General features: G+C 48.5%; 2 protein-coding genes across 26 annotated transcripts in view; one reads left to right on the top strand and one right to left on the bottom strand.

Moving 5' to 3' along the window:
- The window catches only part of LOC116954700 (integrin alpha-9-like), a 113443-nt gene extending 109795 nt beyond the window's left edge, over positions 1–3648 (top strand). For both annotated transcript variants that reach the window (XM_076052451.1, XM_076052452.1), the window contains one exon: positions 1188–3648. In XM_076052451.1, coding sequence (XP_075908566.1) covers positions 1188–1277 — 90 coding nt within the window. In that variant the 3' untranslated portion in view covers positions 1278–3648. The remainder of the gene's footprint in view (positions 1–1187) is intronic.
- Positions 3649–10078: 6430 nt separating this feature from the next.
- On the bottom strand, positions 10079–18686 carry LOC116954702 (leucine-rich repeat-containing protein 3). 24 transcript variants are annotated; one of them, XR_012929678.1, is made up of 5 exons: positions 14528–15235; positions 13687–14487; positions 11574–13182; positions 11503–11536; positions 10079–11464 (listed from the first exon to the last, which is right to left on the bottom strand). XR_012929678.1 is itself a non-coding variant. In XM_076052440.1 (5 exons), exons 4-5 carry the CDS (start codon positions 14314–14316, stop codon positions 13087–13089), a joined length of 726 nt encoding a protein of 241 aa, XP_075908555.1. In that variant the 5' UTR covers positions 14317–14416; positions 14464–14487; positions 14528–14610; positions 14657–15235; the 3' UTR covers positions 10079–13086. The 24 variants fall into 24 exon arrangements, 13 of the variants coding, with proteins under 13 accessions (XP_075908555.1, XP_075908562.1, XP_075908556.1 ...); XR_012929679.1 differs by having other exon boundaries at positions 10079–11427; XM_076052440.1 differs by having other exon boundaries at positions 10079–13182; positions 13687–14416; positions 14464–14487; positions 14528–14610; positions 14657–15235.
- Between the last annotated feature and the right edge of the window lie 4261 nt (positions 18687–22947).

Genomic DNA, 22947 nt, shown 5'->3' with positions numbered 1-22947 from the left:
GATTCTTTAAAATCTTCTTCTTATTCCTCCTCCATCCGAGCGTACGTACGGATTTTGAACTTCTTTCGCGCTGTACGTAGCCAACCGCGCTAATCGGAGGTGCGGGGGGAAGGACAACAAACTAAACACAACAACGACAAACAACAACAAGGAGTTGTAAAGCAATGAGTTTGTCAATCTAGGTGATTATTTAAAAATGCACAGCTCCCTGCGGCTTTCCAAATATCGGAAGGAAGAGCGCGTTCCAGACGGCCGCAGAAGCGCAATCTGCGATGCGGGAGACCACCGTCTTTGCTCGACGTCTCGCCGCCGCCGCCGCCGCCGCGAGGATGAGCGGAGTCGACGTGACGATGGTTTTATGACTCCTCGGCGAGGTCGGCAGCGAGGGTGTCGTCGTGGTCGATTTGTGGCCCAGCGCTTTGCGTGTGCGGTGAGCGCGACCTCGTGACAACGCATTCGTCCGGCGACCGGTCTGCCTCTCTCCACGGCAGCGCCACGGCACTCTCTCGTGTGCCGCATACAGCGTTGCCCCCTCGCACGCCTGGGTTTTCCTCCGGCTGAGCCGGCTGCCTCGCACGCTTACAAACGGCTCATTAATTGGGCCGATGTCACCTTCATACGTAGAGGACCGCAGAGCTTGGGGGGGGGGGGGTTATCTGGTGGCCGATCTTCACCAAGTGGCTGCTGCTGCTGCTACCTTCCCACTCCTCATCTGCGGTTCCTCTTCCTGGCGTCTCTGAGTCGTCCACTCTCTATCTGAGTCGTCCACTCTCTATCTCTCTACGAGAGCGACGAGCAGATGCCGTGCGGTGGCAGCGTGGTGTTACAAGTTGACGTCGTTATCGTCGCCTTCGTCGTTATCGTTGCCGTCGTTATCATGCCCTGGGTGGCAACCTCTCGCCGCGTCTTCTCGGTGCCGCCCCATCTTCCTCTGCCCAGTCGAACTCTCACCGTCTGGAACCTTCTCTCCCGAAGGGAACCGTCAACATCCCCCACGTCGTGCGTTTACACAAAAAACGTCAAGCGAGGAGTTGAGCCCCGGTCTCGAAAACCTGGAGACTCCCGATCTGACTGACGCTGTGACCTCTCACCCCGGCCGCCCCCTTACCCTGGCCGCCCCCACCCCTCCACCCCTCCGCCCCCCCCACTCCTTCCCCTCCGCCCCCACTCCCCGTGTCTCCCCAAAGCTGGGATTCTTCAAGCGGAACCTCAAGGAGGAGCTGGAGATGCAGCGAGCTCGCAAGAAGAGCTGGGACTGGGTCAAGATGGCCGAGTAGATCTTGATGATAAGGTGGTGGTGGTTGTGGGGTGGGTGGGTGGGATGGGTGAGTGGGTGAGCGGGTGGGCGAGCGGGTCCAGTGGTTGTCCACCCACATCCTCACGGCCGCGCCGGGCCGATGAGTCGACGCAGGTCGGGTGATCGATTAGAAAATCTGTAATCGGCTGTCCCTCTTTTTGTGATTGATTATTGAGGAGGCCACCTAGGGTGGGGGGGGGGGGGCCTGGTTGCCACAACTCATCGCTCGGACGTGGACACAAAGCGGTGGTTTTGGGGCCGACGATTCGAGTCGTGCGCCAATTTCCGAGATCGGCGATTTGCCCGATCGCCCGGCTGTTGGCGGCGGCCGCCCCGGGAACCTTCCCAGGCTCCACGTTTGCTTGGCGCCTGGCAGAGGGGAGGGGGCGATGGCGAGGTGTCGGCGGCTCCGCTAGTCGTGCTGCTCTGGGTGAGTTCGTCCTCAATCGTGGGTGCCGTCGCCGTCCAGCTCCCGTTATCTGATTCCGAACCTTGGGTCGTTTAGGTTAATTAATTTAATCGCGCGGGATTCTTTTTTTTTTAAACCCTTATTTATGTTGTTGTTTTCGTTGCGAAGCTTCGGACTTGTTGCGCTTTCTGCCGTGAATGCCGTGGTCGCCGCGGTGCAGACACGGCGCCATGTCCACTCCCTGTCCACTCCCTGTCCACACCGCTCCGTGTCCACTCCATTCCGTGTCCATTCCTTGTCCACTCCCTGTCCACTCCACTCCCTGTCCACTCCGCTCCGTGTCCACTCCCTGTCCACTCCGCTCCACGTCCACCCCCTGTCCGCTCCGTGTCCACTCCACTCCGTGTCCACTCCGCTCCGTGTCCACTCCCTGTCCACTCCTTGTCCACTCCGCTCCGTGTCCACTCCGTGTCCACTCCCTGTCCACCCCGCTCCACGTCCACCCCCTGTCCGCTCCGTGTCCACTCCACTCCGTGTCCACTCCGCTCCGTGTCCACTCCCTGTCCACTCCTTGTCCACTCCGCTCCGTGTCCACTCCGTGTCCACTCCCTGTCCACTCCGCTCCGTGTCCACTCCCTGTCCACTCCCTGTCCACTCCGCTCCACGTCCACCCCCTGTCCGCTCCACGTCCACCCCCTGTCCGCTCCCTGTCCACTCCGCTCCGTGTCCACTCCCTGTCCACTCCTTGTCCACTCCGTGTCCACTCCGTGTCCACTCCTTGGCCACTCCGCTCCGTGTCCACTCCCTGTCCACTCCTTGTCCACTCCGCTCCATGTCCACTCCCTGTCCACTCCATTCCGTGTCCACTCCGCTCCGTATGCACTCCGTGTCCACTCCTTGTCCACTCCGCTCCTTGTCCACTCCATGTCCACTCTCTGTCAACTCCGCTCCATGTCCACTCCCTGTCCACTCCATTCCGTGTCCACTCCGCTCCGTATGCACTCCGTGTCCACTCCTTGTCTACTCCGCTCCTTGTCCACTCCATGTCCACTCCCTGTCCACTCCTTGTCCACTCCGCTCCGTATGCACTCCGTGTCCACTCCTTGTCCACTCCGCTCCTTGTCCACTCCATGTCCACTCCCTGTCCACTCCCTGTCTACTCCGCTCCGTGTCCACTCTCTGTCCACTCCCTATCCACTCCCTGTCCACCCCCTGTCCACTCCGCTCCACGTCCACTCCCTGTGCACTCCGCTCCACGTCCACTCCCTGTCCACCCCCTGTCCACTCCGCTCCACGTCCACTCCCTGTCAACGTCCACTCCGCGTGGCGACCTCGTCGTCCATTGGGCGCGATTCTTCTCCGCTCGTTTTCATTGTCTGCACCAATGTAAACATTTTCGCTCCCCCCGGGGGGATGAAACCTCGCGCGAGCAACGGAACGTAAAGCTCCCGGCCGTAGTTTAGCGTCGCCAGAGAAGAGTAGCCGTGACCCGTTAGTCGACAGCGCCCGGTGAAACGAAGCTCAATAAACGTAAACAAAGTTGTCGGGAATTAGCGCCGGTCCAGCAGCTCAGCAGCGGAGCTAGAGCGGGCTCACAAATCGTAAAAGCTCGCGGGTTCAACTCCTGGCCGTGTCCGCGCCGCATCAACCGCTGGGCAGTGGCAGCCGCGCGAGCACCCAATACCTCACCACCAGTGGTGCAAGCACAATGTGTAAATGTAGTATTTATGTTTGGGTGTGCGTGTGTGCACGTGTGTGTGCGTGTGTGTGTTTGCGTGTGTGTATTCGTGTGCATGTGCGTTTATAAGCGGGCTGTGTCTGTGTTTGTTTTATTCATTTATTTCATTCATTCACCACCACGCAGAGTCAGAGATGGACTGTTGCGCCCAACGTTTTTTTTATATATATAAACAATTAAAGACTTGGTTTCACTTATGCTCAATGCCGATGTCTCAGCTGCAATTCATTACTGTGGCGGTGGGCTGACTGCATCGTCTTCTTGAATTAAATCTAGAAACTTGTTTTCATTTTGCCAGCTAAAGGCCCACTGAGCTGCACGACTCTCTTTTTACATGCGACCTGGCAAATGACGAATGAAAGCTCAACGAAGTGGGCTTATCGTCACGTGGACACTAAGAGCATCGAAATACTCTTAACACGCGTGACGTTGCTTCTGTGTGGAGGGAAAAACCAGAGGACCCGGAGAAAAATCCACGCGACCACGGGGAGAGAGAAACGCAAACCCCAAATATACAGCAGCAGTCATCACGTTCGGAATCGAACCCACGACCTCCTGCATACCAGGCGAGGTAGTTAACATCTCGCCAGCTATAAGTTTAAATCTAGGTGGTTGATGAGCCAGATGAATGTGTCAGGAGTAGCGGAGAGGGGAATCATCGCCGCTGTGATGATGACGCCTCCTCCTTAGAGATCTCTGTGCGAGTCTATGGGTAGCTCTGTGAGTCTGGGTCTCACTGTGAGTCTATGGGTCTCTGTGTGAGTCTATCGGTCTCTGTGTGAGTCTATGTGTCTCTGTGCGAGTCTATGGGTCTCTGTGTAAGTCTATGGGTCTCTGTGTGAGTCTGTGGTTCTCGGTGTGAGTCTATGGGTCTCTGTGTGAGTCTATGGGTCTCTCTGTGTGAGTCTATGGGTCCATGTGTGAGTCTATGGGTCTCTGTGTAAGTCTATGGGTCTCTCTGTGAGTCTATGGGTCTCTGTGTGAGTCTGTGGGTCTCTGTGTGAGTCTATGGGTCTCTCTGTGAGTCTATGGGCCTCACTGTGAGTCTATGGGTCTCTGTGTGAGTCTATCGGTGTCTGTGTGAGTCTATGGGTCTCTGTGTGAGTCTATGGGTCTCTCTGTGAGTCTATGGGTTTCTGTGTGTCTATGGGTCTCTGTGTGAGTCTGTGGGTCTCTCTGTGTGAGTCTATGGGTCTCTGTGTGAGTCTATGGGTCTCTCTGTGTGAGTCTATGGGTCTCTGTGTGAGTCTATGGGTCTCTGTGTGAGTCTATGGGTCTCTGTGTTAAACTATGGGTCTCTGTGTGAGTCTATGGGTCTCTGTGTAAGTCTATGGGTCTCTCTGTGAGTCTATGGGTCTTTGTGTGAGTCTGTGGGTCTCTGTGTTAGTCTATGGGTCTCTCTGTTAGTCTATGGGTCTCTGTGTTAGTCTATGGGTCTCGGTGTGAGTCTATGGGTCTTTGTGTGTGTTTATGGGTCTCTGTGTTAGTCTATGGGTCTCTATGTGAGTCTATGGGTCTCTGTGTGAGTCTATGGGTCTCTGTGTAAGTCTATAGATCTATATGTGTGTCTATGGGTCTCTGTGTGAGTCTGTGGGTCTCGGTGTGAGTCTGTGGGGCTCTCTGTGAGTATCGTTCTGTATGTGACTATAGATCTCTATGTGTGTCTATGGGTATCTGTGTTAGTCTATGGGTCTTTGTGTGGGTGTGGGTCTCGGTGTGAGTCTGTGGGTCTCTCTGTGAGTATCGTTCTGTATGTGACTCTATAGATGTGTGTGTGTCTATGGGTCTCTGTGTGAGTCTATGGGTCTCTGTGTAAGTCTATGGGTCTCTGTGTGAGTCTATGGGTCTCTTTGTGTGAGTCTATGGGTCTCTGTGTTAAACTATGGGTCTCTGTGTAAGTCTATGGGTCTCTCTGTGAGTCTATGGGTCTTTGTGTGAGTCTGTGGGTCTCTGTGTTAGTCTATGGGTCTCTCTATTAGTCTATGGGTCTCTGTGTTAGTCTATGGGTCTCGGTGTGAGTCTATGGGTCTTTGTGTGTGTTTATGGGTCTCTGTGTTAGTCTATGGGTCTCTATGTGAGTCTATGGGTCTCTGTGTGAGTCTATGGGTCTCTGTGTAAGTCTATAGATCTATATGTGTGACTATGGGTCTCTGTGTGAGTCTGTGGGTCTCGGTGTGAGTCTGTGGGTCTCTCTGTGAGTATCGTTCTGTATGTGACTATAGATCTCTATGTGTGTCTATGGGTATCTGTGTTAGTCTATGGGTCTTTGTGTGGGTGTGGGTCTCGGTGTGAGTCTGTGGGTCTCTCTGTGAGTATCGTTCTGTATGTGACTCTATAGATGTGTGTGTGTCTATGGGTCTCTGTGTGAGTCTATGGGTCTCTGTGTAAGTCTATGGGTCTCTGTGTGAGTCTATGGGTCTCTCTGTGTGAGTCTATGGGTCTCTGTGTTAAACTATGGGTTTCTGTGTGAGTCTATGGGTCTCTCTGTGAGTCTATGGGTCTTTGTGTGAGTCTGTGGGTCTCTGTGTTAGTCTATGGGTCTCTGTGTTAGTCTATGGGTCTGTGTTAGTCTATGGGGCTCGGTGTGAGTCTATGGGTCTTTGTGTGTGTTTATGGGTCTCTGTGTTAGTCTATGGGTCTCTGTGTGAGTCTATGGGTCTCTGTGTGAGTCTATGGGTCTCTGTGTAAGTCTATAGATCTCTATGTGTGTCTATGGGTCTCTGTGTGAGTCTGTGGGTCTCGGTGTGAGTCTGTGGGTCTCTCTGTGAGTATCGTTCTGTATGTGACTCTATAGATGTGTGTGTGTCTATGGGTCTCTGTGTGAGTCTATGGGTCTCTGTGTAAGTCTATGGGTCTCTGTGTGAGTCTATGGGTCTCTGTGTAAGTCTATGGGTCTCTGTGTGAGTCTATGGGTCTCTCTGTGTGAGTCTATGGGTCTCTGTGTTAAACTATGGGTTTCTGTGTGAGTCTATGGGTCTCTGTGTAAGTCTATGGGTCTCTCTGTGAGTCTATGGGTCTTTGTGTGAGTCTGTGGGTCTCTGTGTTAGTCTATGGGTCTCTTTGTTAGTCTATGGGTCTGTGTTAGTCTATGGGACTCGGTGTGAGTCTATGGGTCTTTGTGTGTGTTTATGGGTCTCTGTGTTAGTCTATGGGTCTCTGTGTGAGTCTATGGGTCTCTGTGTAAGTCTATAGATCTCTATGTGTGTCTATGGGTCTCTGTGTGAGTCTGTGGGTCTCGGTGTGAGTCTGTGGGTCTCTCTGTGAGTATCGTTCTGTATGTGACTCTATAGATGTGTGTGTCTATGGGTCTCTGTGTGAGTCTGTGGGCCTCTCTGTGAGTATCGTTCTGTATGTGACTCTATAGATCTCTATGTGTGTCTATGGGTATCTGTGTGAGTCTGTGGGTCTCTCTGTGATTATCGTTCTGTATGTGACTCTATAGATCTCTGTGTGAGTCTATGGGTCTCTGTGTGAGTCTGTGGGTCTCTCTGTGAGTATCGTTCTGTATGTGACTCTATAGATCTCTCTGTGTGTATATGGGTCTCTGTGTGAGTCTGTGGGTCTCTCTGTGAGTATCGTTCTGTATGTGACTCTATAGATCTCTATGTGTGTCTATGGGTCTCTGTGTAAGTCTGTGGGTCTCTCTGTGAGTATCGTTCTGTATGTGACTCTATAGATCTCTGTGTGTGTCTATGGGTCTCTGTGTAAGTCTGTGGGTCTCTCTGTGAGTATCGTTCTGTATGTGACTCTATAGATCTCTGTGTGTGTCTATGGGTCTCTGTGTGAGTCTGTGGGTCTCTCTGTGAGTATCGTTCTGTATGTGACTTTATATATCTCGGTGTGAGTCTATGTGTCTCTGTGTGAGTCTGTGGGTCTCTGTGTGAGTCTATGGTTCTCGGTGTGAGTCTATGGGTCTCTCTGTGAGTACCTTTCTGTATGTGACTTTATATATCTCTGTGCGAATCTATGGGTCTCTGTGTGAGTCTGTGGGTCTGTGAGTATCGTTCTGTATGTGACTACCTATATCTCTGTGTGAGTCTATGGGTCTCTGTGTGAGTCTGTGGGTCTCACTGTATCGTTCTGTGACTCTAGATCTGTGTGAGTCTATGGGTCTCTGTGTGAGTCTGTGGGTCTCTCTGTGAGTATCGTTCTGTATGTGACTATCTATATCTCTGTGTGAGTCTATGGGTCTCTGTGTGAGTCTGTGGGTCTCTCTGTGAGTATCGTTCTGTATGTGACTCTATAGATCTGTGTGAGTCTATGGGTCTCTGTGTGAGTCTGTGGGTCTCTCTGTGAGTATCGTTCTGTATGTGACTATAGATCTCTGTGTCTATAGGTCTCTGTGTGAGTCTGTGGGTCTCTCTGTGAGTCTATGGGTCTCGGTGTGAGTCTGTGGGTCTCTGTGTGAGTCTGTGGGTCTCTGTGTGAGTCTATGGGTCTCTGTGTGAGTCTGTGGGTCTCTGTGTGAGTCCGTGGGTCTATGTGTGAGTCTGTAGGTCTCTGTGTGAGTCTGTGGGTCTCTGTGTGAGTATCGTTCTGTAGCTGGTGCGGTGTGTATGCAACATCAACACTAGCTAGACAAAGGCGGCCGGGCGTGGTGTTGTTAGCCTCACACCACCCACCACTCCTCACGTGCGACGTGTTGCCCTCCGCCGCACGTGCTCCTCCTGAACAACACGTGCCCCCAAAGTGTGCGAAAGGGCTATACCGGTCCCCACCTTTGTGTTTCATTCCGGTAAAGAGCTCGCAATGGTCGTGTCAGACACACAGCCAGAGGACATCGAGAGGATTCCGTGTTCAAAACAAATCACGCACACATTTATCACGCATTGACCGGATTATAAGACGCGGTGCCCCGCTGCCCAATAAAGTTGCACAGATCTGTGTCTCGATTTAAAGCTTTCGTGACTGCAAGGATTCATCTTCTTTGGTTCTTTCGGTAAAGTCACCACCACGTAGAATGAGAATAAAATAATAAATTGATCAAATAAAATAACACGATAATATTCTCACGACGTTTCGGCCACAACACAAGCGGCCTTCATCAGGTGAAGGGGACGAGACTGTCTGGAGGACAGAAGATCTGTGTCTCACACGCACGCACAGTGACGACGAAGCACCGCACGGGTGGATTCAAGAATCCATCCGCGTGCAGTCCCCACCTCTTGATATCCACCCCGGGTGGAGCCTGCAGCGGCCTCCCTTGGCACTATCACGCGGCCTTGCCGTGCGCGTGGAGGCCACGGATTGCCCCCCAGCCCCCCGGGCCCCCCGGGGCCTGCTTGGCTTGCGAGGCGAGTCAGGCCGTAGGGGTGGCGCCTTGGTGGCGAGTGGGTCGGGGTGGGGGGGGGGTATTCCGCGCACGTTCTGGACACCACGTGGATGGTGTGCTGCTCGGTTTAATGAGGGAGGAGCCGTGAGAGGGGGGGGGGGCGTGAGAGAGAGGGGGGGAGAGCTGTGAGAGAGGGGGAGCTGTGAGAGGGGGGGGGAGCCGTGAGAGAGAGGGGGGGGAGCTGTGAGAGAGGGGGGGGAGCCGTGAGAGAGAGGGGGGGAGAGCTGTGAGAGGGGGGGGGGGAGCCGTGAGAGAGAGGGGGGGGAGCTGTGAGAGAGGGGGGGGAGAGCTGTGAGAGGGGGGGGGAGCCGTGAGAGAGAGGGGGGGAGCCGTGAGAGAAAGGGGGGGAGAGCTGTGATAGGGGGGGGGGAGCCGTGAGAGAGAGGGGGGGAGAGCTGTGAGAGGGGGGGGGAGCCGTGAGAGAGAGGGGGGGGAGCTGTGAGAGAGGGGGGGGAGAGCTGTGAGAGGGGGGGGGGCCGTGAGAGAGAGGGGGGGGGAGAGCTGTGAGAGGGGGGGGAGCTGTGAGAGAGAGGGGGGGAGCCGTGAGAGAGAGGGGGGGAGAGCTGTGAGAGCGGGGGGGAGCTGTGAGAGAGGGGGGGAGCCGTGAGAGAGAGGGGGGGAGAGCTGTGAGAGGGGGGGGGAGCTGTGAGAGAGAGGGGGGGAGAGCTGTGAGACGGGGGGGAGCTGTGAGAGAGAGGGGGGGAGAGCTGTGAGAGAGGGGGGGAGCCGTGAGAGAGAGGGGGGGGAGCTGTGAGAGAGGGGGGGGAGCTGTGAGAGAGGGGGGGGGGAGCTGTGAGAGAGGGGGGGGAGCTGTGAGAGAGGGGGGGGGAGCTGTGAGAGAGGGGGGGGAGCTGTGAGAGAGGGGGGGGGCGTGAGAGAGAGGGGGGGGAGCTGTAAGAGAGGAGGGGGGGCGCTGTGAGAGAGGGGGGGGGGGGAGCTGTGAGAGAGGGGGGGCCGTGAAGGAGAGGGGGGCCGTGAGAGAGGGGGGGGCCGTGAGGGAGAGGGGGGGCCGTGAGAGAGAGAGGCGCCGTGTTTCTTCCCTCTGTGCTCTCCTCCCATCACCGGCTATCCGCTGCCTTGACCCAGTTTGGTGGAAATTCTACGTTCTCGTGACCGAGGCCAGTGCCTCTCGCAGGTCAATCGCTGGTGAATTCCCACGGCCTTGAAACGGTGGTGTTTCTGAGACGCTCCAACAGCGAGCTGACCTCCTTCGACGTTGACTTTAAGATCAAGGTGCGAGCAAGCATCACCATCATCATCACCACGATCGTCACCATAACTATGATTATCAGCATAACATCATTATCAAAGCCATCAACATGTGTTTATTGTCAACCTCCTCTTCATCATCATCACGACCACTGCATCTAAACCCGTTCATCATCAATACCATCAGCAACATCATCATAATCATGATGCCATCTTCATTCACCATCATCATCATCACCACCACCACCATCTCTCCGGCTGTGGTCACCAGAACAGAACCATGGGACATGTAACATGGACTCGTCATCATCATCGTCATCATCATCGTCGTCATCATCATCATCATCACAGCAGCGATCATTACGATGATGATGACAATGCACCACTCCGCTCCTCCTGACTCCGCAATCATCTGGCTCGTCGACCACCTCGATGTGAAATCACTCGGCAGCAGCAGCAGCGGCAGCCAGCAGCAGCGGCAGGGGACATCAACAGGAGGAGGAGGGGGACGCTAAGTTGAGCCAGGACATCACTTTGTGACTTGTGTCCATCACGAGACAGAAGCGTCCACATCCCACGCGAGCCGACACCGAGGCTGCAGCAAGGCGACCACTCTTGTACCGAGACGACCTTGAACGACCCTCAAGGTTAACGAGCGAGGCGCTCGATGAGTTGTATTCGTTTTCATCAACTCCGAGAAAATGATCGATAAGCCACCTCTCGACTTGCTTCGCTAAGACGGGCGTCCCATCCATCGCTCACAGTGAGCGCGCACGGCAGCAATCGGTTGCGCGCAACTGGCCCGCTTTAAGCCGGGTCCCAGACCTGTGCGATGCAGTTGCGCAACTCGGTTGGCGTGCAACCGAGCTGGTCAGTGGCGCACAACTCGGTTGGCGTGCAACCGAATCGCTCGCGTGTAGACGTCCTCTGCAACCGGTCGCGAGCAGTTGCGCAACTCAGGTGGCTCAGGGTAGGGACGGACGCGACCGCCCGGGCGGCGATCAGCTCGGCGATTCGCAGCGACGCGTTTCATTCGTCGGCCACGTGACGCGTTCGTTCGCCACGATTGGCCGTTGCCGTGCTCGATGTGTTCGACGTTTCGTCGCCTTCGCTGCGACACCAACACGCTCGGATGCGGACAAAGTAGTCGCGGGCTACGACTTTTGAGTGGCGCGATTTCGACGTTGGCCATTCGGCCGAGCGAGCGAGCGCTCGCCACGCGAGTTTCACGGCCAGAAGAGGCCAGGATGGCCATTACGAGTCCCTTCAGGGACAGAGAGAGAGAGAAACACAGAGAGATAGATACATAGAGAGAGAAAGAGACAGACAAAGATAGATAGACAGATAGAGAGACGAGGTAAGAGACAACCAGACGCAAATTCAGGATCTCAACTACACAGTTACTAACCTGGAGTATTCAGGATCTCAACACAGTTACTAACCTGGAGTATTCAGGATCTCAACTGCACAGTTACTCACCTGGAGTATTCAGGATCTCAACTACACAGGTTACTAACCTGGAGTATTCAGGATCTCAACACAGTTACTAACCTGGAGCATTCAGGATCTCAACTGCACAGTTACTAACCTGGAGTATTCAGGATCTCAACTACACAGTTACTAAACTGGAGCATTCAGGATCTCAACACAGTTACTAAACTGGAGCATTCAGGATCTCAACAACACAGTTACTAATCTGGAGCATTCAGGATCTCAACACAGTTACTAACCTGGAGTATTCAGGATCTCAACTACACAGTTACTAATCTGGAGCATTCAGGATCTCAACACAGTTACTAACCTGGAGTATTCAGGATCTCAACTACACAGTTACTAATCTGGAGCATTCAGGATCTCAACACAGTTACTAACCTGGGGTATTCAGGATCTCAACTGCACAATTACTAATCTGGAGCATTCAGGATCTCAACACAGTTACTAACCTGGAGTATTCAGGATCTCAACTACACAGTTACTAATCTGGAGCATTCAGGATCTCAACACAGTTACTAACCTAGAGTATTCAGGATCTCAACTACACAGTTACTAATCTGGAGCATTCAGGATCTCAACACAGTTACTAACCTGGAGCATTAAGGATCTCAACTGCACAGTTACTCACCTGGAGCATTCAGGATCTCAACACAGTTACTAACCTGGAGCAATCAGGATCTCAACTACACAGTTACTCACCTGGATCATTCAGGATCTCAACACAGTTACTAAACTGGAGCATTCGGGATCTCAACACAGTTACTAACCTGGAGCATTCAGGATCTCAACTGCACAATTACTAATCTGGAGCATTCAGGATCTCAACACAGTTACTAACCTGGAGTATTCAGGATCTCAACTACACAGTTACTAATCTGGAGCATTCAGGATCTCAACACAGTTACTAACCTGGAGTATTCAGGATCTCAACACAGTTACTAACCTGGAGAATTCAGGATCTCAACACAGTTACTAACCTGGAGAATTCAGGATCTCAACTGCACAGTTACTCACCTGGAGCATTCAGGATCTCAACACAGTTACTAACCTGGAGTATTTAGGATCTCAACTGCACAGTTACTCACCTGGAGTATTCAGGATCTCAACACAGTTACTAACCTGGAGTATTCAGGATCTCAACACAGTTACTAACCTGGAGTATTCAGAATCTCAACACAGTTACTAACCTGGAGTATTCAGGATCTCAACACAGTTACTCACCTGGAGCATTCAGGATCTCAACACAGTTACTAAACTGGAGCATTCAGGATCTCAACAACACAGTTACTAATCTGGAGCATTCGGGATCTCAACACAGTTACTAACCTGGAGTATTCAGGATCTCAACACAGTTACTAATCTGGAGCATTCAGGATCTCAACTGCAGTTACTAAACTGGAGACCCCTCTGTCTTGAATTTCAGCATCACTGCCTCCGACACGTCCATCGTCAACCCCCACCCGTCTCGTCCCCAATGTGAACCCACAACTTTGCTGGTGACCCCAAATGAGTTGAGGGGGGGGGGCCTCAACGGCAATGGAACAACCCATTAGGTGGGGTGCGCTCCACCAGGTCCTTGAGGAGCTGGAAGGACCCCCTTGAGGGGGTCACAGAGTGGTGCTCCCCAGGTCGTCTTCAAAGGGGGTCCCGGGACCCCCCTCGGGGAGCTGCGGGGCCACCTCCTTCTTCATCTCCTCGCGGTTCTGGCGGGCATAGCAGATGATGTATCCGATGACCACGGAGAACCACCCCAACATGGTGACCAGCATGGCCAGGTCCGTGGTCTTGGCAGGTGGGCCGCACATCATCATCATGGTCATCATCATCATCGTCGCGTCGTCGGCGGCGGCGTCGTCAGCGCCTTCACCGAGATCGCCAGCGCCACGCTCAACATCTCCACCAACATCGCCACCACCACCGCCAAAGCCAACACGGGCAACCATAGCAGCAGCAGCAGCAGCGCCACCACCAAAGCCAACACTGGCAACCATACCACCACCACCACCTCCTCCACCTCCACCGCCACCTCCACCACCTCCACCACCACCTCCTCCACCACCACCTCCACCACCTCCACCACCACCACCACCACCTCCACCACCGCCTCCACCTCCTCCACCACCTCCACCGCCGTCCTCTCGAACGCCTGCCACAGAGTCGCCCCCGCGGCCCGTGTGCTCCCCCCTCTCCGCCGTCTCGCAGCTCACCCCGGGCCCGAGCACCGTGACGCGCGCCAACGCCGCCGCGAGCTCGCAGTCGCAGTGCCACGGGTTGCCGTGCAGGAACATTCCCACGGCGGGGCCGAGTCCGGCGAGCGCCGCGGGGCGCAGCGAACGCAGGCGATTCGCCGACAGGTCGAGGAGCTCCAGGGAGCGCGCCGCGCCGTCGAAGGCGCCCGGGGAGATCGCCTCGAGCCGGTTGCCCGACAGGTCGAGCTCGCGGAGGGCGGGCAGGTGGCGCAGGACGGCGGGCGGCAGCGACGCGATGAGGTTGGCGTCGAGGAGGAGGCGCGAGGTGGCCGCGGGGAGGTCCTCTGGCACGGACGAGAAGCCAGCTCCGCTGCACTTCACGTGGACACCCGCCACGTCCACCACGTGGACCGGCGAGGTGCCCGCGCTGTGACCGACGCTGCCGCCGCTGCTGCACGCGCAGCTGGTGGGGCACGTGAAGGTTGGACGGGTGGCCCAGCAGAGGATGGGTGGGCCAACGTGCGGGTGCAGCAGTTGCAGCAGCAGGAGGAGGAGCAGCAGGTGGTGGTGGCGGTGGTGAAGAGGAGGAGGTTGTTGTTGTTGTTGCAGGTGTGAGACGCGAGGAGACGCGGAGGTGTGGTCACGCATTGTGTGGGTTGAACGGCGTCTGTGTCTGTGACTGAACCTGTGTCTGTGTCTGAACGGCGTCTGTGTCTGTGACTGAACGGCGTCTGTGTCTGAATGGCACCTGTGTCTGTGACAGTGTCTGAACGGCGTCTGTGTCTGTGACTGAACCTGTGTCTGTGACTGAACCTGTGTCTGTGTCTGAACGGCGTCTGTGTCTGTGTCTGAATGGCACCTGTGTCTGTGACTGAACCTGTGTCTGTGTCTGAATGGCACCTGTGTTTGTGTCTGTGACTGAACCTGTGTCTGTGACTGAACCTGTGTCTGTGACTGTGACAACCTGTGCCTGTGTCTGTGACTGAACCTGTGTCTGTGACTGAACCTGTGTCTGTGACTGTGACAACCTGTGTCTGTGACTGCACCTGTCTGTGACTGAACCTGTGACTGTGTCTGAACCTGTGTCTGTGTGCGTGCGTGAGGAGGAGGATCGCGAGGCTTTAAGGCTAGACGGGGGATCTTTGTCTTTGCCGTGTGTATGTATCTGCGTGTGTGTGTGTCTGCGTGTGTGTGTATGTATCTGCGTGTGTATGTGTGTATGTATCTGCGTGTGTGTGTATGTGTGTATGTATCTGCGTGTGTGTATGTATGTATCTGCGTGTGTGTGTATGTATTTGCGTGTGTGTATGTGTGTATGTATCTGCGTGTGTGTGTGTATGTCTGTATCTATCTGCGTGTGTGTGTGTATGTGTGTATGTATCTGCGTGTGTATGTAGTTGCGTGTGTGTATATGTGTGTATGTATCTGTGTGTGTATGTATATGTAACAGGCTATACGGGGGATCTTTGTCTTTGTAGATGTATGTATCTGTGTGTGCGTAAAACAACGTTTGAGTTAACAGTCTGCGGATTGGCAAATCCACAGCTGGATGAAGGCCCGCCTGAGTTTCACGTCGTTACCCGTGCCCAGGGTGGTTTGGCAAGAGAGATATTCTTCACGACGCCGGTGAGGACTGTTCAGGGGCTGTAGGCAAGGGGGTAGGGGGGGTGAGGTTTGATGGCCGCTTCAGATAACACGAGCCACGGACATTAGCTCGCTGTGGTCAGGAATCGAACCTTCGCGATCCGGGTTCATAGCGCAGTGCGCTTACCACTGAACCACCGCTCCAAACGATATGCGTGTCTCTACGGGATTATATGCTGTGATGTGTGTCTACGGGATTATATACTGTGATGTGTGTATATGGGATTATATACTGTGTTGTGTGTATGGGATTATATACTGTGATGTGTATATGGGATTATATACTGTGATGTGTGTATATGGGATTATATACTGTGATGTGTGTGTGTATATGGGATTATATACTGTGTTGTGTGTATATGGGATTATATACTGTGTTGTGTGTATATGGGATTATATACTGTGTTGTGTGTATATGGGATTATATACTGTGATGTGTGTATATGGGATTATAAACTGTGATGTGTGTATATGGGATTATATACTGTGATATGTGTATGGGATTATATACTGTGATGTGTGTATATGGGATTATATACTGTGATGTGTGTATATGGGATTATATACTGTGTTGTGTGTATATGGGATTATAAACTGTGATGTGTGTATATGGGATTATATACTGTGATATGTGTATGGGATTATATACTGTGATGTGTGTATATGGGATTATATACTGTGATGTGTGTATATGGGATTATATACTGTGATGTGTATATGGGATTATATATTGTGATGTGTGTATATGGGATTATATACTGTGATGTGTGTATATGGGATTATATATTGTGATGTGTGTATATGGGATTATATACTGTGATGTGTATATGGGATTATATACTGTGATGTGTGTATATGGGATTATATATTGTGATGTATATATGGGATTATATACTGTGAAGTGTATATGGGATTATATATTGTGATGTGTATATGGGATTATATACTGTGAAGTGTATATGGGATTATATACTGTGTTGTGTGTATATGGGATTATATACTGTGTTGTGTGTATATGGGATTATATATTGTGATGTGTGTATATGGGATTATATATTGTGTTGTGTGTATATGGGATTATATACTGTGATGTGTGTATATGGGATTATATACTGTGATGTGTGTATATGGGATTATATACTGTGATGTGTGTATATGGGATTATATACTGTGATGTGTGTGTATGGGATTATATACTGTGATGTGTGTATATGGGATTATATATTGTGTTGTGTGTATATGGAATTATATACTGTGATGTGTGTATATGGGATTATATACTGTGATGTGTATATGGGGTTATATACTGTGATGTGTGTGTGTGGGATTATATACTGTGCTGTGTGTATATGGGATTATATATTGTGATGTGTATATATGGGATTATATACTGTGATGTGTGTATATGGGATTATATACTGTGATGTGTGTGTATGGGATTATATACTGTGTTGTGTGTATATGGGATTATATATTGTGATGTGTATATGGGATTATATACTGTGAAGTGTATATGGGATTATATATTGTGATGTGTATATGGGATTATATACTGTGAAGTGTAAATGGGATTATATACTGTGATGTGTGTATATGGGATTATATATTGTGATGTGTGTATATGGGATTATATACTGTGATGTGTGTATATGGGATTATATATTGTGATGTGTGTATATGGGATTATATACTGTGATGTGTATATGGGATTATATACAGTGTTGTGTGTATATGGGATTTTATACTGTGTTGTGTGTATATGGGATTATATACTGTGATGTGTGTATATGGAATTATATACTGTGATGTGTATATGGGATTATATACTGTGATGTGTGTGTGTGGGATTATATACTGTGCTGTGTGTATATGGGATTATATATTGTGATGTGTATATATGGGATTATATACTGTGATGTGTGTATATGGGATTATATACTGTGATGTGTGTGTATGGGATTATATACTGTGTTGTGTGTATATGGGATTATATATTGTGATGTGTATATATGGGATTATATACTGTGATGTGTGTATATGGGATTATATACTGTGATGTGTGTATATGGGATTATATACTGTGTTGTGTGTATATGGGATTATATACTGTGATGTGTGTATATGGGATTATATATTGTGATGTGTGTATATGGGATTATATACTGTGATGTGTGTATATGGGATTATATATTGTGATGTGTGGTGATGTGTGTATATGGGATTATATACTGTGATGTGTATATGGGATTATATACTGTGATGTGTGTATATGGGATTATATATTGTGATGTGTGTATGGGATTATATACTGTGATGTGTGTATATGGGATTATATATTGTGATGTGTGTATATGGGATTATATACTGTGATGTGTATATGGGATTATATACTGTGATGTGTGTATATGGGATTATATATTGTGATGTGTGTATATGGGATTATATACTGTGATGTGTGTATATGGGATTATATACAGTGTTGTGTGTATATGGGATTTTATACTGTGTTGTGTGTATATGGGATTATATACTGTGATGTGTGTATATGGGATTATATACTGTGATGTGTATATGGGATTATATATTGTGATGTGTGTATATGGGATTATATATTGTGATGTGTGTATATGGGATTATATACAGTGTTGTGTGTATATGGGATTTTATACTGTGTTGTGTGTATATGGGATTATATACTGTGATGTGTGTATATGGGATTATATACTGTGATGTGTGTATATGGGATTATATACTGTGATGTGTATATGGGATTATATACTGTGATGTGTATATGGGATTATATATTGTGATGTGTGTATGGGATTATATACTGTGATGTGTGTATATGGGATTATATACTGTGATGTGTATATGGGATTATATATTGTGATGTGTGTATATGGGATTATATACTGTGATGTGTATATGGGATTATATATTGTGATGTGTGTATGGGATTATATACTGTGATGTGTGTATATGGGATTATATACTGTGATGTGTATATGGGATTATATATTGTGATGTGTGTATATGGGATTATATACTGTGATGTGTATATGGGATTATATATTGTGATGTGTGTATGGGATTATATATTGTGATGTGTGTATATGGGATTATATACTGTGATGTGTATATGGGATTATATACTGTGATGTGTGTATATGGGATTATATACTGTGATGTGTGTATATGGGATTGTGCATTGTAGTGCGTGTGTGTGTACTATGTGTGTGTGTGTGGGATTCTATACTGTCTGTGTGTGTGTGTGGGATTCTATACTGTGTGTGTGTGTGTGGGATTCTATACTGTCTGTGTGTGTGGGATTCTATACTGTCTGTCTGTGTGTGTGGGATTCTATACTGTCTGTGTGTGTGTGTGGGATTCTATACTGTGTGTGTGTGTGTGATTCTATACTGTCTGTGTGTGGGATTCTATACTGTCTGTGTGTGTGGGATTCTATACTGTCTGTCTGTGTGTGTGGGATTCTATACTGTCTGTGTGTGTGTGTGGGATTCTATACTGTGTGTGTGTGTGGGATTCTATACTGTCTGTGTGTGTGTGTGTGGGATTCTATACTGTGTGTGTGTGGGATTCTATACTGTCTGTGTGTGTGTGGGATTCTATACTGTCTGTGTGTGTGTGTGTGTCGGATTCTATACTGTCTCTGTGTGTGGGATTATATACTGTCTCTGTGTGTGTGTGGGATTCTATACTGTGTGTGTGTGGGATTCTATACTGTCTGTGTGTGTGGGATTCTATACTGTCTGTGTGTGTGGGATTCTATACTGTGTGTGTGTGGGATTCTATACTGTGTGTGTGTGTGGGATTCTATACTGTCTGTGTGTGTGGGATTCTATACTGTGTGTGTGTGTGTGGGATTCTATACTGTCTGTGTGTGTGTGGGATTCTATACTGTCTGTGTGTGTGTGTGGGATTCTATACTGTCTGTGTGTGTGTGGGATTCTATACTGTCTGTGTGTGTGTGTGGGATTCTATACTGTCTGTGTGTGTGATTCTATACTGTCTGTGTGTGTGTGGGATTCTATACTGTCTGTGTGTGTGTGGGATTCTATACTGTCTGTGTGCGGGATTGTATACTGTCTGTGTGTGTGGGATTCTATACTGTCTGTGTGTGTGGGATTCTATACTGTTTGTGTGTGTGTGGGATTCTATACTGTCTGTGTGTGTGTGGGATTCTATACTGTCTGTGTGTGTGTGTGGGATTCTATACTGTCTGTGTGTGTGTGTGGGATTCTATACTGTCTGTGTGTGTGTGTGGGATTCTATACTGTCTGTGTGTGTGGGATTCTATACTGTATGTGTGTGTGTGGGATTCTATACTGTGTGTGTGTGGGATTCTATACTGTCTGTGTGTGTGTGTGGGATTCTATACTGTCTGTGTGTGTGTGGGATTCTATACTGTCTGTGTGTGTGTGTGGGATTCTATACTGTGTGTGTGTGTGGGATTCTATACTGTGTGTGTGTGTATGGGATTATATACTGTGTTGTGTGTATATGGGATTATATATTGTGATGTGTATATATGGGATTATATACTGTGATGTGTGTATATGGGATTATATACTGTGATGTGTGTATATGGGATTATATACTGTGTTGTGTGTATATGGGATTATATACTGTGATGTGTGTATATGGGATTATATATTGTGATGTGTGTATATGGGATTATATACTGTGATGTGTGTATATGGGATTATATATTGTGATGTGTGTATATGGGATTATATACTGTGATGTGTATATGGGATTATATACTGTGATGTGTGTATATGGGATTATATATTGTGATGTGTGTATGGGATTATATACTGTGATGTGTGTGTGTATATGGGATTATATATTGTGTTGTGTGTATATGGGATTATATACTGTGATGTGTGTATATGGGATTATATACTGTGATGTGTATATGGGATTATATACTGTGATGTGTGTGTGTGGGATTATATACTGTGCTGTGTGTATATGGGATTATATATTGTGATGTGTATATATGGGATTATATACTGTGATGTGTGTATATGGGATTATATACTGTGATGTGTGTGTATGGGATTATATACTGTGTTGTGTGTATATGGGGTTATATATTGCGATGTGTATATATGGGATTATATACTGTGATGTGTGTATATAGGATTATATACTGTGATGTGTGTATATGGGATTATATACTGTGTTGTGTATATGGGATTATATACTGTGATGTGTGTATATGGGATTATATATTGTGATGTGTGTATATGGGATTATATACTGTGATGTGTGTATATGAGATTATATATTGTGATGTGTGTATATGGGATTATATACTGTGATGTGTAAATGGGATTATATACTGTGATGTGTGTATATGGGATTATATATTGTGATGTGTGTATATGGGATTATATACTGTGATGTGTGTATATGGGATTATATACAGTGTTGTGTGTATATGGGATTTTATACTGTGTTGTGTGTATATGGGATTATATACTGTGATGTGTGTATATGGGATTATATACTGTGATGTGTATATGGGATTATATATTGTGATGTGTGTATATGGGATTATATATTGTGATGTGTGTATATGGGATTATATACAGTGTTGTGTGTATATGGGATTTTATACTGTGTTGTGTGTATATGGGATTATATACTGTGATGTGTGTATATGGGATTATATACTGTGATGTGTGTATATGGGATTATATACTGTGATGTGTATATGGGATTATATACTGTGATGTGTATATGGGATTATATATTGTGATGTGTGTATGGGATTATATACTGTGATGTGTGTATATGGGATTATATACTGTGATGTGTATATGGGATTATATATTGTGATGTGTGTATATGGGATTATATACTGTGATGTGTATATGGGATTATATATTGTGATGTGTGTATGGGATTATATACTGTGATGTGTGTATATGGGATTATATACTGTGATGTGTATATGGGATTATATATTGTGATGTGTGTATATGGGATTATATACTGTGATGTGTATATGGGATTATATATTGTGATGTGTGTATGGGATTATATATTGTGATGTGTGTATATGGGATTATATACTGTGATGTGTATATGGGATTATATACTGTGATGTGTGTATATGGGATTATATACTGTGATGTGTGTATATGGGATTGTGCATTGTAGTGCGTGTGTGTGTACTATGTGTGTGTGTGTGGGATTCTATACTGTCTGTGTGTGTGTGTGGGATTCTATACTGTGTGTGTGTGTGTGTGGGATTCTATACTGTCTGTGTGTGTGGGATTCTATACTGTCTGTCTGTGTGTGTGGGATTCTATACTGTCTGTGTGTGTGTGTGGGATTCTATACTGTGTGTGTGTGTGGGATTCTATACTGTCTGTGTGTGGGATTCTATACTGTCTGTGTGTGTGGGATTCTATACTGTCTGTCTGTGTGTGTGGGATTCTATACTGTCTGTGTGTGTGTGTGGGATTCTATACTGTGTGTGTGTGTGGGATTCTATACTGTCTGTGTGTGTGTGTGGGATTCTATACTGTGTGTGTGTGGGATTCTATACTGTCTGTGTGTGTGTGGGATTCTATACTGTCTGTGTGTGTGTGTGTGTCGGATTCTATACTGTCTCTGTGTGTGGGATTATATACTGTCTGTGTGTGTGTGTGGGATTCTATACTGTGTGTGTGTGGGATTCTATACTGTCTGTGTGTGTGGGATTCTATACTGTCTGTGTGTGTGGGATTCTATACTGTGTGTGTGTGGGATTCTATACTGTGTGTGTGTGTGGGATTCTATACTGTCTGTGTGTGTGGGATTCTATACTGTGTGTGTGTGTGGGATTCTATACTGTCTGTGTGTGTGTGGGATTCTATACTGTCTGTGTGTGTGTGGGATTCTATACTGTCTGTGTGTGTGTGGGATTCTATACTGTCTGTGTGTGTGTGTGGGATTCTATACTGTCTGTGTGTGTGTGTGATTCTATACTGTCTGTGTGTGTGTGGGATTCTATACTGTCTGTGTGTGTGTGGGATTCTATACTGTCTGTGTGCGGGATTGTATACTGTCTGTGTGTGTGGGATTCTATACTGTCTGTGTGTGTGGGATTCTATACTGTTTGTGTGTGTGTGGGATTCTATACTGTCTGTGTGTGTGTGGGATTCTATACTGTCTGTGTGTGTGTGTGGGATTCTATACTGTCTGTGTGTGTGTGTGGGATTCTATACTGTCTGTGTGTGTGTGTGGGATTCTATACTGTCTGTGTGTGTGGGATTCTATACTGTATGTGTGTGTGTGGGATTCTATACTGTGTGTGTGTGGGATTCTATACTGTCTGTGTGTGTGTGTGGGATTCTATACTGTCTGTGTGTGTGTGGGATTCTATACTGTCTGTGTGTGTGTGTGGGATTCTATACTGTGTGTGTGTGTGGGATTCTATACTGTGTGTGTGTGTGGGATTCTATACTGTCTGTGTGTGTGTGTGGGATTCTATACTGTGTGTGTGTGGGATTCTATACTGTCTGTGTGTGTGGGATTATATACTGTCTGTGTGTGTGTGTGGGATTCTATACTGTCTGTTTGTGTGTGGGATTCTATACTGTCTGTGTGTGTGTGGGG

This window comes from Petromyzon marinus, chromosome 56 (assembly GCF_048934315.1).
Source record: "Petromyzon marinus isolate PM22_M1 ecotype Great Lakes invasive population chromosome 56, UKy_Petmar_22M1.pri1.0, whole genome shotgun sequence".
In the NCBI taxonomy this organism is placed as follows: domain Eukaryota; kingdom Metazoa; phylum Chordata; class Hyperoartia; order Petromyzontiformes; family Petromyzontidae; genus Petromyzon; species Petromyzon marinus.
This window is presented reverse-complemented; position numbering and strand designations above follow the sequence as displayed.